Genomic DNA, 15,670 nt, shown 5'->3' with positions numbered 1-15,670 from the left:
CCCTACCTGCTGAGTTCCTCCAGCATGTTGTGAGGTTAATTTACAGGTTGAGTCTGTGATAAAGAAGGTAAATGCAATGTTAGCATTTATTTCAAGGGGAATAGAAAATAAAAGCAAGGAGATAATGCTGAGCCTTTATAAGACACTAATCAGGCCACACCTGGAGTATTGTCAACAGCATTGTGCCCCACATCTCAGAAAGAATACGTTGCCATTGGAGAGAGTCCAGAGGAGGTTCACAAGGGTGATTTTGGGAATGAATGGCTTCAGATATGAGAAGCATTTAGCAGCTTTTGACCTGTATTCACTGGAATTTAGAAGAATGCGTGGCAATCTCATTGAAACCTAGTGAATGTTGAAAGGACTAGATTGGTGGATGTGGAGAGGATGTTTCTTATGGTGGGGATATCTTGAACTAGAGAGCACAACCTCAGAATTGAGTGACGACCTTTTAGAACACAGATGAGGGGGAATATTTTTAGCCAGAGAGTAGTGTGAATCTACCACAGACTGCGGTGGAGTCCAAGTCCGTGGGTATATTTAAGACGGAAGTTCCTAGTGTACACAATCTGAATTGAATTGAAGCAACACACATCAAAGTTGTCGGTGAACGCAGCAGGCCAGGCAGCATCTCTAGGAAGAGGTGCAGTCGACGTTTCAGGCCGAGACCCTTCGTCAGGACACTGGCTTTATTACTTACATCCTTCATATACATGAGAAGTAAAAATATTGATGTTATGTCTCCATCTAAATGTGCAATGTACAATTTATAGTAATTTATAATAAATATTATGTGCAACAGGACAGTCAGTATAACACAGAAATACAACTGCATCAGCGTGAATTAATCAGTCTGATGGTTTGGTGGAAGAAGCTGCACCGGAGCCTGTTGGTCCTGGCTTTTATGCTACAGAACCTTTTCCCGGATGGCAGCTGGAACAGTTTGTGATTGTGGTGACTTGCCTCCCCAATGATCCTTCAGGCCCTTTTTAAACAACTGTCTTTGTAAATGTCCTGAATAGGGGGAAGTTCACAACTACAGATGCGTTGGGCTGTCTGCATCACTCTCTGCAGAGTCCTGCGACTGAGGGAGGTACAGTCCCCAATCTGTCCTTGTGACACAGAGCCCCAGGTCCTGACAACATCCTGGTGGATCGTTTTTGCTCTCTTTCTAGTTTAATAACATCCTTCCTGTACCAAAACCGTACACAGTACCACTGCCCACCACTGGTCAAATAAACTCAAAGGCAGATGAAACCAGTCTCAGACTGGGTGACCCCACTCTGGGAATTTACTTACCCACTGCACAGACGGACAGAGTCAAGGTTGTGATTATCGCTGCAAACATTTCTTCTCGCTTGTTCTTCAAAAACTGAATTCCTGCTCATTCAGACCCGATGTTCCCTGTTGGTATTTCACAAGTGATTGAATCTCCTTTGATTTCCCCATATGCTTATTTCAGCACAAAGGCACAGGGTGTGAAGAGGAAGTGATGGGGGAGAGTGGGCAGCCCTGTGGAAACTGCTAAACAAATAGAAACAAACTGCAAGAGTAGCTGAATCTTTTCATTCTCCATTTACATGTCTGTCACTAAAACTCACTCCTTATGCCCACACACCATTAACAGATTGAAATGTGAGAAACAAGCCAAGTACACTGTTTCCCCTCCCTGACAGTAGGCTCCTCCTGGTAAAGCTGCAAACACTGGCCCAACACCAGGCAAAATAGACATTTCACTGTATGACAGTATGACACTTAATGAAAACTTCAAAGTATATGTATGTCTGGTACTCCTTGCCTCTACTAGTCTGCAGGTCACCCTTCGGCAACGTGTAACACCTGCTTAGCCCACCTCCTCCCCCTGATCAGAGCCATGTGAAGCCATGGGAGAAACGGGTGGATGGTCATATGAGCAACTTGCACACATCACAATTCCTGGATATGTGACCACTGACATCAGGCAGACAATCTCTGAAGAGTATTGACAATGGTTGGGGTGACACTATCTTGGAAAGACACTGCCCAGAAGAAGGCAACGGCATACTGCTTCTCTGGAAAAATGTGCCAAGAACAATCATGGTCATGAGAACATGATCACCCGCGTCATACAACACGGCACATAACGAACGAATGAGTGATACATTTGTCACCATGCACCACCCAGAGTTTCATTTGCTTGTGGGCATTCATTATAAATAGACAGAAACACAACAGAGTCAGTGAAGAACTAACTGCACACAACAGAGACACAGAACACAGAGCTCACAATGGTGTGCCAAACCGATTCTATTAGTTTATTATTGTCACTAGTACCAAGGTACAATGAAAATCTTGTCTTGCAAACTGTTCCTACAGATCAATTCATTACACATTACACTGAATTACTTAGAGTCCGGCGCTGGAGTCCCTAAGGCAATCCAACGTTGAGTTCAACGCTGACTGGTAATTCTCGTGATACTTCTGCTGTCAAACTGATTTGGTCTGTACCGTTACTTTGAGTTCATCAGATGTGTGCAGAGGGGGAGCTTGCTACATAGGCAACAGCTTGCTCTCCATGTCGTACTCCCCAGGCTTGCGTATCTAGACAGCTAGGACACAACATCCATGGTCAATCCTGACCAACAGAGGCCTCATAGAATAGTACAGCACAGTACAGGCCCTTCGGCCCAAATTACTGTGCTGAATTTTTAATCTCCTCCAAGATCCATGTAACCCTTCCCACTGATACAGTCCATAAAGCTTAATTTTTCTTTCATCCACGCGTTTATCTAATGTATCAGTTTCTAAAATGTCCCCAATGTAATAGCCTTTACCATCAGCCACAAGCACTTTCTGTGTGGGATAAAGTACCTCTGACACGTGTCTCCACTTACATTCCTGCACTGATCTTCAGAGCATGCCGGTTACCACAACCTTTCCCTGAACGGGGTGTCCTCTATCATTCAGATTGTGTGGTGAGTGCTCTTAGAACTACCTACATTAAACTCATCAGCAGAAAAGACATCTTCCAGCTTCAACATCCTTTTCCAGCTGTCACATACCAGGGAGGGAGGCGTGGGAACTCGAGAGGGAACACAGAACATAGAACAGGAACAGGCTCTTCAGCCCATAATGTTGTGCTAAAGCAGCTAAAAGCAACTCAGAAACACTCAAACGCTAATTCCTCCTACCCACCCAATGTCCATACGTCCATGGAAAGCAGAACGGAGAAACTCAGAAGATAGATTGGAGAAGCTCAGAATGTACACTTTTAAACCGTCTATGTCTGATGTATTTTTTAAAGAGTGGAATAGATTGGGTATTAAATGTTTTTATGATTTCTTTGTTGAAGATACTCTCTCTTCATTTGAACAATTGTCAGTTAAGTATAGCCTACCGAGAAATCACTTCTTTTGATATTTACAAATGAGAGACTTTTTGCATTCTCAAGTTCATGCATTTCCTAGAAGTCCAGATAAAAATTTACTTGATATCGTTTTTAATTTGAAACCCTTCCAACATACATCTATTTCTAATATTTAGAAACATAGAAACATAGAAAATAGGTGCAGGAGTAGGCCATTCGGCCCTTCGAGCCTGCACCGCCATTTATTATGATCATGGCTGATCATCCAACTCAGAACCCTGCCCCAGCCTTCCCTCCATACCCCCTGACCCCCGTAGCCACAAGGGCCACATCTAACTCCCTCTTAAATATAGCCAATGAACTGGCCTCAACTGTTTCCTGTGGCAGAGAATTCCACAGATTCACCACTCTCTGTGTGAAGAAGTTTTTCCTAATCTCGGTCCTAAAAGGCTTCCCCTTTATCCTCAAACTGTGACCCCTCGTTCTGGACTTCCCCAACATCGGGAACAATCTTCCTGCATCTAGCCTGTCCAATCCCTTTAGGATCTTATACGTTTCAATCAGATCCCCCCTCAATCTTCTAAATTCCAACGAGTACAAGCCCAGTTCATCCATTCTTTCTTCATATGAAAGTCCTGCCATCCCAGGAATCAATCTGGTGAACCTTCTCTGTACTCCCTCTATGGCAAGGATGTCTTTCCTCAGATTAGGGGACCAAAACTGCACACAATACTCCAGGTGCGGTCTCACCAAGGCCCTGTACAACTGCAGTAGTACCTCCCTGCTCCTGTACTCAAATCCTCTCGCTATAAATGCCAGCATACCATTCGCCTTTTTCACCGCCTGCTGTACCTGCATGCCCACTTTCAATGACTGGTGTATAATGACACCCAGGTCACGTTGCACCTCCCCTTTTCTTAATCGGCCACCATTCAGATAATAATCTGTTTTCCTATTTTTGCCACCAAAGTGGATAACTTCACATTTATCCACATTAAATTGCATCTGCCATTAATTTGCCCACTCACCCAACCTATCCAAGTCACCCTGCATCCTCTTAGCATCCTCCTCACAGCTAACACTGCCACCCAGCTTCGTGTCATCCGCAAACTTGGAGATGCTGCATTTAATTCCCTCATCCAAGTCATTAATATATATTGTAAACAACTGGGGTCCCAGCACTGAGCCTTGCGGTACCCCACTAGTCACCGCCTGCCATTCTGAAAAGGTCCCGTTTATTCCCACTCTTTGCTTCCTGTCTGCTAACCAACTCTCCACCCACACCAATACCTTACCCCCAATACCGTGTGCTTTAAGTTTGCACACTAATCTCCTGTGTGGGACCTTGTCAAAAGCCTTCTGAAAATCCAAATATACCACATCCACTGGTTCTCCCCTATCCACTCTACTAGTTACATCCTCAAAAAATTCTATGGGATTCGTCAGACATGATTTTCCTTTCACAAATCCATGCTGACTTTGTCCAATGATTTCACCGCTTTCCAAATGTGCTGTTATCACATCTTTGATAACTGACTCCAGCAGTTTCCCCACCACCGACTTTAGGCTAACTGGTCTATAATTCCCCGGTTTCTCTCTCCCTCCTTTTTTAAAAAGTGGAGTTACATTAGCCACCCTCCAATCATCAGGAACTAGTCCAGAATCTAATGAGTTTTGAAAAATTATCACTAATGCATCCACTATTTCTTGGGCTACTTCCTTAAGCACCCTGGGATGCAGACCATCTGGCCCTGGGGATTTATCTGCCTTCAATCCCTTCAATTTACCTAACACCACTTCCCCACTAACATGTATTTCGCTCAGTTCCTCCATCTCACTGGACCCTCTGTCCCCTACTATTTCTGGAAGATTATTTATGTCCTCCTTAGTGAAGACAGAACCAAAGTAATTATTCAATTGGTCTGCCATGTCCTTTCTCCCCATAATCAACTCACCTGTTTCTGCCTGCAGGGGACCTACATTTGTCTTTACCAGTCTTTTCCTTTTTACATATCTATAAAAGCTTTTACAGTCCGTTTTTATGTTGCCTGCCAGTTTTCTCTCATAATCTTTTTTCCCCTTCCTAATTAAGCCCTTTGTCCTCCTCTGCTGAACTCTGAATTTCTCCCAGTCCTCAGGTGAGTACTTTCTCTGGCTAATTTGTATGCTTCTTCTTTGGAATTGATACTATCCCTAATTTCTCTTCTCAGCCACGGGTGCACTACCTTCCTTGATTTATTCTTTTGCCAAACTGGGATGAACATTTGTTGCAGTTCATCCATGCAACCTTTAAATGCTTGCCATTGCATATCCACCATCAATCCTTTAAGTGTCATTTGCCAGTCTATCTTAGCTAATTCACGTCTCATACCTTCAAAGTTACCCCTCTTTAAGTTCAGAACCTTTGTTTCTGAATTATTATGTCACTCTCCATCTATGCTATGTTGTTGGGAATGAGAAATATTCCTTTAGATAAAATTAAAAATCTTTGGGAACAAAATTTACAGATTTCCATTTCCGAGGACACTTGGAATGAAATTTTTTAATTAGTTAATACTTCTTCATTATGTGCCCATCATTCCTTTCTACAATTTAAAGTGGTTCATAGAGTCCATGTGTCTAAAGATAAGCTGTCTCGATTTTATTCAGATATATCTTCCTTTCATGATAGATGTAATATTGGAGAAGCTTCATTAATCCATATGTTTTGGACTTGTCCGAATCTTAAAAAATATTGGAAGGAAGTATTTCAAACTTTTTCAGTGCATTTTAAAGTAGATTTTAAACCTAATCCTTTGACGGCCTTATTTGGTATTGTTGGAGGAAATGATATTATTTTGGAGACACATGATCTGCACATTTTGGCCTTTATTTCTCTTACAGCCAGGAGGGCATTGATGCTTAAATGGAAGGATGTCACTCCACCTACTCATACTCATTGGTTACATGATGTTATGTCTTGCTTTAATTTAGAGAAGATTCACTGTTCAATTTCCGAACCTAGACAAGATTTTTTTGATATTATGGGGACCTTTTGTGAATTATTCCCATAATCTTTGACTGCTATTAAGCACGGATGTTGGCAAATAGTATGTTCTACTATATGTTATGGATCTTTTCCTTTTTTTTTAACCAAACAGCTGTTTTTTCTGGTAGTGGGTTTAGATTTTTTTTGTAATAATATAATTATCTCTTTTCAATATTATGTTTAAACTTAATTTTATATGGATTGGGGTAATTACACCTTAACTGTGATTTCAATATATTATAATCAATATATATATTATATATTCTACTGTACTCTATATTCTTTTATGTAAGAAATTAATAAAAATATTGGAAAAGAAAGAAAGAATGTACACTCTGAGCATAGACTGGGGACATTTGCAACATAGACTCAGTACATTTACTGAGAATAGAAGGCAGTCTCGCCTCCAGGCACTGATGTCAAAACACTGCTGTTCAGCCTCCATTACATGACACAGTCCTTCTGTCACAAAGTGCACTGGCAATATCAGAATCCAAGCGTAGAGGAAAGAGAGACACTAATGTAGAGACAGTGACCATAGGTTATTCACAATAATTCCAAAAAAACATCAGAGCTCGGCTGAACAACACAGTGAGAAGTGACATTCTCTAAACCAGGACCATGCAATCAGCACTAAACAGGCATCCACTTAAATCATAAAAGTAATACAGAATCTCTGAGCTGATCTAAGTAAATTTAACAAGTAAAAAAACAGAAAGCACCAGGAAAACGCATTACAAAGAGTGAGTTGCTTGAGGTAAACACAAGGAACTCTATATTTTTAATTATTCTCATTAAGCAACAACTAATCAAACTCAGGAACTCTGTAAACCTCAGAGTCCAACTCTGGCACATTGCACATGCTCAGAGAACTCATTACAGCAGACCACATTGGAGCTCTAAAAACCTGCGAGCCCAACACTCTCTGGTGCATCACACAGTGCACAGGCCCAGAGGACTCATTTACAGCACAACACATTGGACCTTAAATCTAATCACTTTCACCCGGTCCTCTTTGACCTACATTGGCTCCACCCACCGATTTAAAATTCTTAATGTTGTGCTGGCTTCAACCCTCCTTGTATTGAACATCGTTACAACTGTCTGAGAAATGGTTTCATATTCTCATAAGACCATAAGACCAAGGAATAGAATTATGCCATTTGGCCCATCGAGTTTGCTCCAACATTCCATCATGACTAATTTATTACCCCGATCAATCCCATTCTCCTTGTAATCTTTGATGCCCTTACTAATCAACAACCTATCAACCTCCACTTCTAATATCCCAATGTCTTGGTCTCCACAGTCGCCTATGGCAATGAATTCCACAGATTCACCATCCTCTAGCTAAAGAAATTCCTCCTCATCTGTGTTCAAAATGGATGAGGCTGTGCCCTCTGGTCCTGGACTCCACCATTACAGGAAGCATCCTCTCCACATCTACTTTATCCAGACCTTTCAATATTCGATAGGTTTCAATGAGATATCTCCCTCATTTGTCTAAGTTCCAGTGAGTAAAGGCACAGAAACATCACATGCTCCTCATACATTAATCCTTTCATTCCTGAGATCATTCTTGTGAATCTCCTCTGGATTTCCTCCAATGCCAGAACATTCTTTATTAGACAGGGGTCCCAAAACTGCTCACAATATTCCAAGTGTGGTCTGACCAGTGCCCCATAAAGCATCAGCATTGTATCCGTGGTTTTGTATTCATCTCCTCTCAAGATGAATGTGCAACCTGCAAGTTAACCTTCAGGGAATCCTCCTCAATGACTCCCAAGTCTCTCTACGTCTCTGATTTTTGAATTTTCTCCTCATTTACAAAATAGTCCATGCCTTTATTCCTTCTGTCAAAGTGCATGACCATGCACATTGTATTCCATCTGCCACTTCTTTGTGGAGATAAAAGAAGTGGCTTCTTTTCCCCAGCTGTCTAAGTCCTTCTGCAGATACCCTGCATTTCTCAATACTACCTGCTCCTGTGCCTGTCTTTGTATCATCCACAAACGTGGCCACAAAGCCATCAATTCCATTAATCAAATCATTGATAAATAACGCAAAAAGCAGTCCCAACAGTGACCTCTGTGGAACATCACTAGTCACTGGCAGCATCCTAGAAAAGGTCCCTTATTCCCACTCTTTGCCTGCTGTCATTCATCCAGTCTTCTCTCCATGCTTGTATCTTTCCTGTAATACCATGGGTTTTTATCCTGTTAAGTGTCATGTGCGATAACTTGTCAAAGGCCTGAAAATTCAAGTAAACAACATCCACTGACCCTTCTTTGTCTGCCCTGAATGTTATTTCCTCAAAGAATTCCAACAGATTTGTCAGGTAAGATTTTTCCTCCAGAAAACCATGCTGACTTTGGCCTGTTTTATCATGTGTCTTTTATTCAGGATGAGGTAAATGATTCAGGATTAGTAACCTCATTCTTAATAACAGGCTCCAGAACATTTCCAACTACTCAGATGAGGTGAACAGACTTATAATTTCCTTTCTTCAGCCTTTCTCCCCTCTGAAAGACTGGAGTGACATTTGCAATTTTGCAGCCTCATGAACCTTCCAGAATCTAGAGATTCCTAGAAGATAATTACTAATACCTCCAGAATCTCTTCAGCCACCTCTTTCAGAGACCTGGGGTGTAATTCATCCAGTACAGGTGATTTATCTACAGTACCTTTGGAATTTTCAGCTCCCCCCCCTCACAGCACCTTCTTCTCCTTAATGACAATGGCATTCACCTCTACCCCCTGACAGTCAAGCAGTTCTGGCTTCCTGCTAGTCTTCCACAGTAAAGAGGAAAGCCAAATAAATTATAAGTTTGTCTGCCATTTCTTTGTCCCCCATTACTATCCCTCCATCACCATTTTCCCATAGACTGATATCCACTCTAGCCTCTCTTTTACTCTCTATATATCTGGAAATCTCCTGTATACCCTTTTATATTATCAGCTAGCTTACTTTCATATTTCATCTTTTCTCTTTATGGATTTTTAGTTGTCTTCTGTTGACTTTTAAAAGCTTCCCAATCCTTTTCCTTCTCGCTGAGATTTGCTCTATTATATGTCCTCTCTTCTGCAATTATGCTGTCTTTGATTTCCCTTGTCAGCCATAGTTGCCTTTGGGATGTATCTTTACATTCCAAATTTCCCCCAGAAACACTAGCCATCGCTACTGTTGTCAGCCCTGCTAGTGTACCCTTCCAATCAACTTTAGCCAACTCCTCTCTCATGCCTCTGTAATTCCCTTTATTCCACTGTAACACTGAAAAACCTGACCTTAGCTTCTCCTGCTCAAGCTGCAGGGCAATTCTCTCATTTTATGATCACTGTCTCCTAAGGGTTATTTTACCTTAAGCTTCCTAATCAAATCTTGGTCATTACAGAACACCCACTTCAGACTACCATTCCCCCAGTGGGCTCAACCAAAGCTGCTCTGGAAAGTTATCTCAGAGGCATTCTATAAGTTCACTCTTTGGGATCAAGCACCAACCTAATTTTCCCAATCTACCTGCATAATAAAATCCACCATGATTATCGCAACATTGTCCTTTTGGCATGCCTTTTCTATCTCCCATTGTAATTTGTAGTCCACATTATGTCTGTTGTTTGGAAGCCTGAATATAGCTCCCATCAGCATCTTTTAACTCTTGTCATTTCTTAACTCTGTCCAAAAGTACTCTGTACCTTTCCATTCTCTGTCACCTTTTTCTAAGGATTTGACTTCATTCTTAACCAATAAGCCCCCTACTATGATCTTCTTTCAGCCACAGCTCAGTGAAGACCACAACATCATACCTGTCAATCTCTACATAGAACATAGAATACAAAACAGAACAACACAGCAAAAGGCCATTCTGCCCACAATGTTGGGCTGAACCAGCTAAATAGCAAATCAAAAACACCCAAACACTAATCTCTCCTACTTACACCATGTCCATATTCCTCCATTTTCCTTGCACCCATGTACCTATCCAAATGTCTCTTAAAACCCTCTAATATATTTGCCTCTACCACCATACCATGCAGCACATTCCAGGTATCCAGGACTCTGAGTAAAACACTTACCCCTCACGTCCCCATTGAACCTACCCCATCTCATCTTCAACAAAAGCTCTCGTTTCTATCCTGGGAAACAGCTACTCACCTTTCATCTCTCATAATCTTGTAAACCGTCGGATCTCTCCTCAGTTTCCGAAGCTCCAGAGAAAATAACCCAAGTTTATCCAGCCCCTTGAGATAACACATGCCCTCCAAACCAGGCAGCATCCTGGTAAACAACTTCTGCACCCTCTCCAAAGCTTCAAGATCCTACCTATAGTGGGGCGATCAGAACTGTCCGCAATACTTCAGGTGAAGCCCAAGGATAAAGTTGCAACATAACCTCCTGGTTTTTGAATGCAGTGCCTCAACCAATAAAAGCAAGCATCCCATAAGCCTTCTTAACCACATTCTTGACCTGTGAAGCCACTTCCAAGGGGTTATGAACTTGGATCCCAAGATCTCTCTGCTCAGCAACACTGTTAAGGAGCTTGCAATTAACAGTGTACTGTGTCTTTGCATTTGCTCTACTGAGGTACAACACCTCACATTTATCTGGGTTAAACTCCATCTGCCATTTCTCAGCCCAGATCTTCAACTAATCTATATGGTACTATATTCTTTGCCAGTCTTCTCCATTATTGACCACTCCACCAATCTTTGTGTCATCCACAAACTTACTATCACACCCATCTACATTTTCAGCTGGATCATTAATATACATCACAAACAACAGAAGTCTCAAGGCAGATCCATATAGAACATCACTAATTACTGGCCTCCAGCTCAGGTAAGTCCAGTCAGCCACTACCCTCTATTGTCGATGTGCAAACCAGCTCTGGATCCAAACAGTAAATTTCCCATGAATCTTATGATCTTAATCTTCTGGAGTAGCCTCCCATGAAGGCCTTTGTCAAACACCTTATTAAAATCCATGTGGACAACATCCACTGCCCTACCCTCATCAATCTCTCTCCCAACCTTGTAAAAAAGCATAATCAAGTTTGTAAGGCATGACCTGCCATGCCCAAAGCCAAGCTGGCTCTTTTGAATTAGGCCATGCATTTCCAAATGATCATATATCCTTTCCCTGAGGATTTCCCAACAACTGATTTGAGATTTACCAGTCTATGGTTCCCAGGATATTTTCTTGTTCCCTTCTTAAATAGAAGTACAACATTAGTCGCTTTCCAGTCCTCCAGGATCTCGACTGTGGCAAGGGAGGACATGAAGATACTGGTCAAGGACCCAGAAATCTTGTCTCTTGCCTCCTTCAATAACCTGGGGTAAACCGCATCAGGCCCCAGAGATCGATCCACCTTAATACTCCTTAGGAGGCCCAACACTTCCTCCTCCTTGGCCTCTAAATGCTATAACGTATTCATACACTCAGCATTGATCTGCTGGTCCTCTATATCCTTTTCCTTGGTAAATACTGAAGCAAAGTTCTCATTAAGTACCTCACTCACGTTTTCTGTATCCAAGCAAATGTTGCCACCTGTTTTTTTGAGTGGTTCCACCCTCTCCCTAGTTATCCTCTTGATCTTGATGTATATATAGAATGCCTTGGGACTCACCTTAATCCAACTTGCCACTGACTTTTCATGGAGCTAGCCACTGCTAGCCTTCCTAATTCCCCTCTTCAGTTCTACTCTGGCTTCTTTATACTTCTTCTGTGCTTTGTATGATCCCAATTTCCGAAGCTTTACAAACTTTTCTTTTTACTTCTTGACGAAGTTTATCACCTCTCTGGACATCCAAAGTTCTTTTTATCTTTCCATAGTCATCCTGCCTTCCAACAGGAAGATATCTTTCTTGTATCCCGTGCAATTGATCTTTAAGCACCCTCCACACGTCTGATGTGGACTTCCCAGTTAAAAGGTGTTCACAATTAATGCTTCTTAGTTCCTGCCAAATGCCCTCGTAATTTGCCCCACGCCAATTTAAAACTTTCCAGCAAGGAGCATAAGATGTAGGAGCAGAATTCGGCCATTCAGCCCATCGAGACTACTTTGCCATTCCATCATAGCTGACCCTGGATTCCACTCAACCCTATATACCTGCCTTCTCGGCATCCTTTGATGAGCTGACCGGTCAGGAAACTATCAACTTCCACTAGGCCTCCACCACAGTCTGTGGCATAGCATTCCACAGATTCGCCACTCCCTGGCTAAAATAATTCCTCCTTACCTCTGTTCGAAAAGGACACCCCTCAATTTTGAGGCTGCACCCTCTGCTTCTGGATAAACCCACCATAGCAATCCTCCTCTCTGCATCCACCCTGTCCAGTCCTTTCAACATTTGGTAGGTTTCAATGAGATCCCCCTGCATTCTTCTAAATTCCAGTGTGGACATGCCCAAGCCAGTCAAGTGCTCCTCATGTGTTAACCCCTTCATTCCCAGAATAATCTTTGAGAACCTCCTCTGCACTTTCTCCAAAGACAACACATCCATTCTGAGATATGGAGTCCAAAACTGGTGACAAAACTCCAAGTGCAAACTGACTGATATCTCATAAAATTTCAGCATTATCTCTTTGCTTTTATATGCTATTCCCCTGGAAATAAATGCCAGTATTGCATTTGCCTTCTTTACCTCAGACTCAACCTGTAAATTAACCTTCTGGGAGTCTTACACAAGGACTCCGAAGTCCCTCTGCATCTCTGTTGTTTGAACCTTCACTTCATTTAGATAATTGTGCACATGACATTTTCTTTTACCAATGCATTATCATACATTTCTCAACAAATAGTCCATCTGCCTCTTTCTTGCCAATTCTTCCAATTTGTCTAAGTCCTACTGCAATCACATTGCTTCCTCAGCATTAACTACCCCTTCTCATATGAAGAAAGACTGGATGAACTGGGCTTGTACTCATTGGAATTTAGAAGATTGAGGGGGGATCTGATTGAAACGTATAAGATCCTAAAGGGATTGGACAGGCTAGATGCAGGAAGATTGTTCTCGATGTTGGGGAAGTCCAGAACGAGGGACCACAGTTTGAGGATAGAGGGGAAGCCTTTTAGGACCAAGATTAGGAAAAACTTCTTCACACAGAGAGTGGTGAATCTGTGGAATTCTCTGCCACAGGAAACAGTTGAGGCCAGTTCATTGGCTATATTTAAGAGGGAGTTAGATATGGCCCTTGTGGCTACGGGGGTCAGGGGGTATGGAGGGAAGGCTGGGGCGGGGTTCTGAATTGGATGATCAGCCATGATCATAATAAATGGCGGTGCAGGCTCGAAGGGCCAAATGGCCTACTCCTGCACCTATTTTCTATGTTTCTATGTTTCTCTTATCTTTGTTTCATCTGCAAACTGCCACAAACCATCAATTCCATTATTGAAATCACTGACAAACAATGTGAAAATCAGTGGTCCCAATATTGACCCCTGAGGAACTCCACCAGTCACTAGCAGCAAACAAGAAAAGGCCCCTTTTATTCCCTTTCACTGCTTCCTGCTTGTCAACCATTCCGCCATCCATGCCAGTATCTTTCCTGTAACACCATAGGATTTTATCTTGTTTAGCAGCCTCATGAGTGGCACCTTATCAAACGCCTTCTGAAAATCCAAGTAAATGACATCTACTATCTCTTCATTGTCCACCCTGCTTGTTACTTCCTTGAATAACTCTAATAGATCAGTCAGGTAAGATTTCCCTTTGACGAAATCATGCTGACTTTGACTTATTTTATCACTGGTCTCCAGGTACTTCGAAACTTCATCGTTAATAATGGGCTCCAACACTTTCCCAGCCATTGCGGTTCAGATAACTGGCCTATAATTTCCCTTCTCTGGCCTTCCTTGCTTCTAAAGAATGTAGTGGCATTTGCAATCTTCCAGTCCTCTGGGACCATGCCAGAATCAAGCAATCCTCGAAAAATCATCCATTATCTCTTCAGCAACCTCTCTCAGGACTCGGGGATGTAGACTAGGTGACTTATCCACTTTAAGGCCTTTGAGCCTGTTGAGCAGTTTTTCCTATGTAATAGCAATGGCACTCACTCCTGCACCCTGACATCAAAGGACCTCTGGCACATTGCTAGTGTTTTCCACAATGAAGACAGATGCAAAGTATCTGTTAAGTTCATCTGCCGTATCTTTGTACCCCATTACCACCTCACCAGCATCGTTTTCCAGTGGTCCAATATCAACTCTCACCTCCCTTTTACTTTTTATATAACTGAAAAAACTTTTGGTATTCTGCTTTATATTAATAGCTTATCTGCCCTCATATTTCATGTTTCCCCTTCTTATAACTTTTTACATGCTTTTTATCGGATTTTGAAAGCTTCCCAATCATCCAACTTCCCATTCACTTTTGCTACCTTATATGCCCTTCCCTTGGCTTTTATGCAATTCTTAACTTCATTTGTCAACCACAGATGCCTATCCCGGCCATTTGGGAAGATCTTCCTCTGTGGGAATCAGAATCAGGTTTATTATCACCGGCATGTGACGTGAAATTTGTTAACTTAGCACCAGCATACATAATCTAGCAAAGAAAAAAATAAAATAAAAATAATACTAATAATAAATAAACAAGTAAATCAATTACATATATTGAATAGATTTTTATAAACATGCAAAAATAGAAATTCTGTATATTAAAAAAAAATGTGAGGTTGTGTCCAAAGATTCAATTTCAAGTCAAGTCACTTTTTATTGTCATTTCGACCATAACTGCTGGTACAGTACACAGTAAAAATGAGAAAATGTTTTTCAGGACCATGGTGCTACATGAACAAGACAAAAACCACACTGAACTACGTAAAAAACAACACAAAACTACACCAGACTACGGACCTACCCAGGACTGCATAAAGTGCACAAAACAGTGCAGGCATTACAATAAATAATAAACAAGACAATAGGCACAGTAGAGGGCAGTAGATTGATATCAGTCCAGGCTCTGGGTATTGAGGAATCTGATGACGGGGGAAGAAACTGTTATGTAGTCTGGTCGTGAGAGCCCAAATACTTCGGTGCCTTTTGCCAGATGGCAGGAGGGAGAAGAGTTTGTATGAGGGGGTGCGTAGGGTCCTTCATAATGCTGTTTGCTTTGCGGATGCAGCGTGTGGTGTAAATGTCTCTAATGGTAGGAAGAGAGACTCCGATGATCTTCTCAGCTGACTTCACTGCCCGCTGCAGGGTCTTGTGACCTGAGATGGTGCAATTTCCGAACCAGGCAGTGATGCAGCTGCTCAGGATGCTCTCGATACAACCTCTGTAGAATGTGGTGAGGAT

The 15,670-nt window shown here is 42.0% G+C and overlaps 1 protein-coding gene across 2 annotated transcripts in view; it reads right to left on the bottom strand.

The window, feature by feature from the left end:
- LOC140201121 (uncharacterized) overlaps positions 1–1,409 on the bottom strand; it is a 63,200-nt gene extending 61,791 nt beyond the window's left edge. For both annotated transcript variants that reach the window (XM_072264738.1, XM_072264739.1), the window contains exon 1: positions 1,300–1,409. In XM_072264738.1, the coding sequence (XP_072120839.1) occupies positions 1,300–1,348 (49 nt within the window). In that variant the 5' untranslated portion in view covers positions 1,349–1,409. The remainder of the gene's footprint in view (positions 1–1,299) is intronic.
- Between the last annotated feature and the right edge of the window lie 14,261 nt (positions 1,410–15,670).

This window comes from Mobula birostris, chromosome 8, assembly GCF_030028105.1.
Source record: "Mobula birostris isolate sMobBir1 chromosome 8, sMobBir1.hap1, whole genome shotgun sequence".
Classification (NCBI taxonomy): Eukaryota; Metazoa; Chordata; class Chondrichthyes; order Myliobatiformes; family Myliobatidae; genus Mobula; species Mobula birostris.
This window is presented reverse-complemented; position numbering and strand designations above follow the sequence as displayed.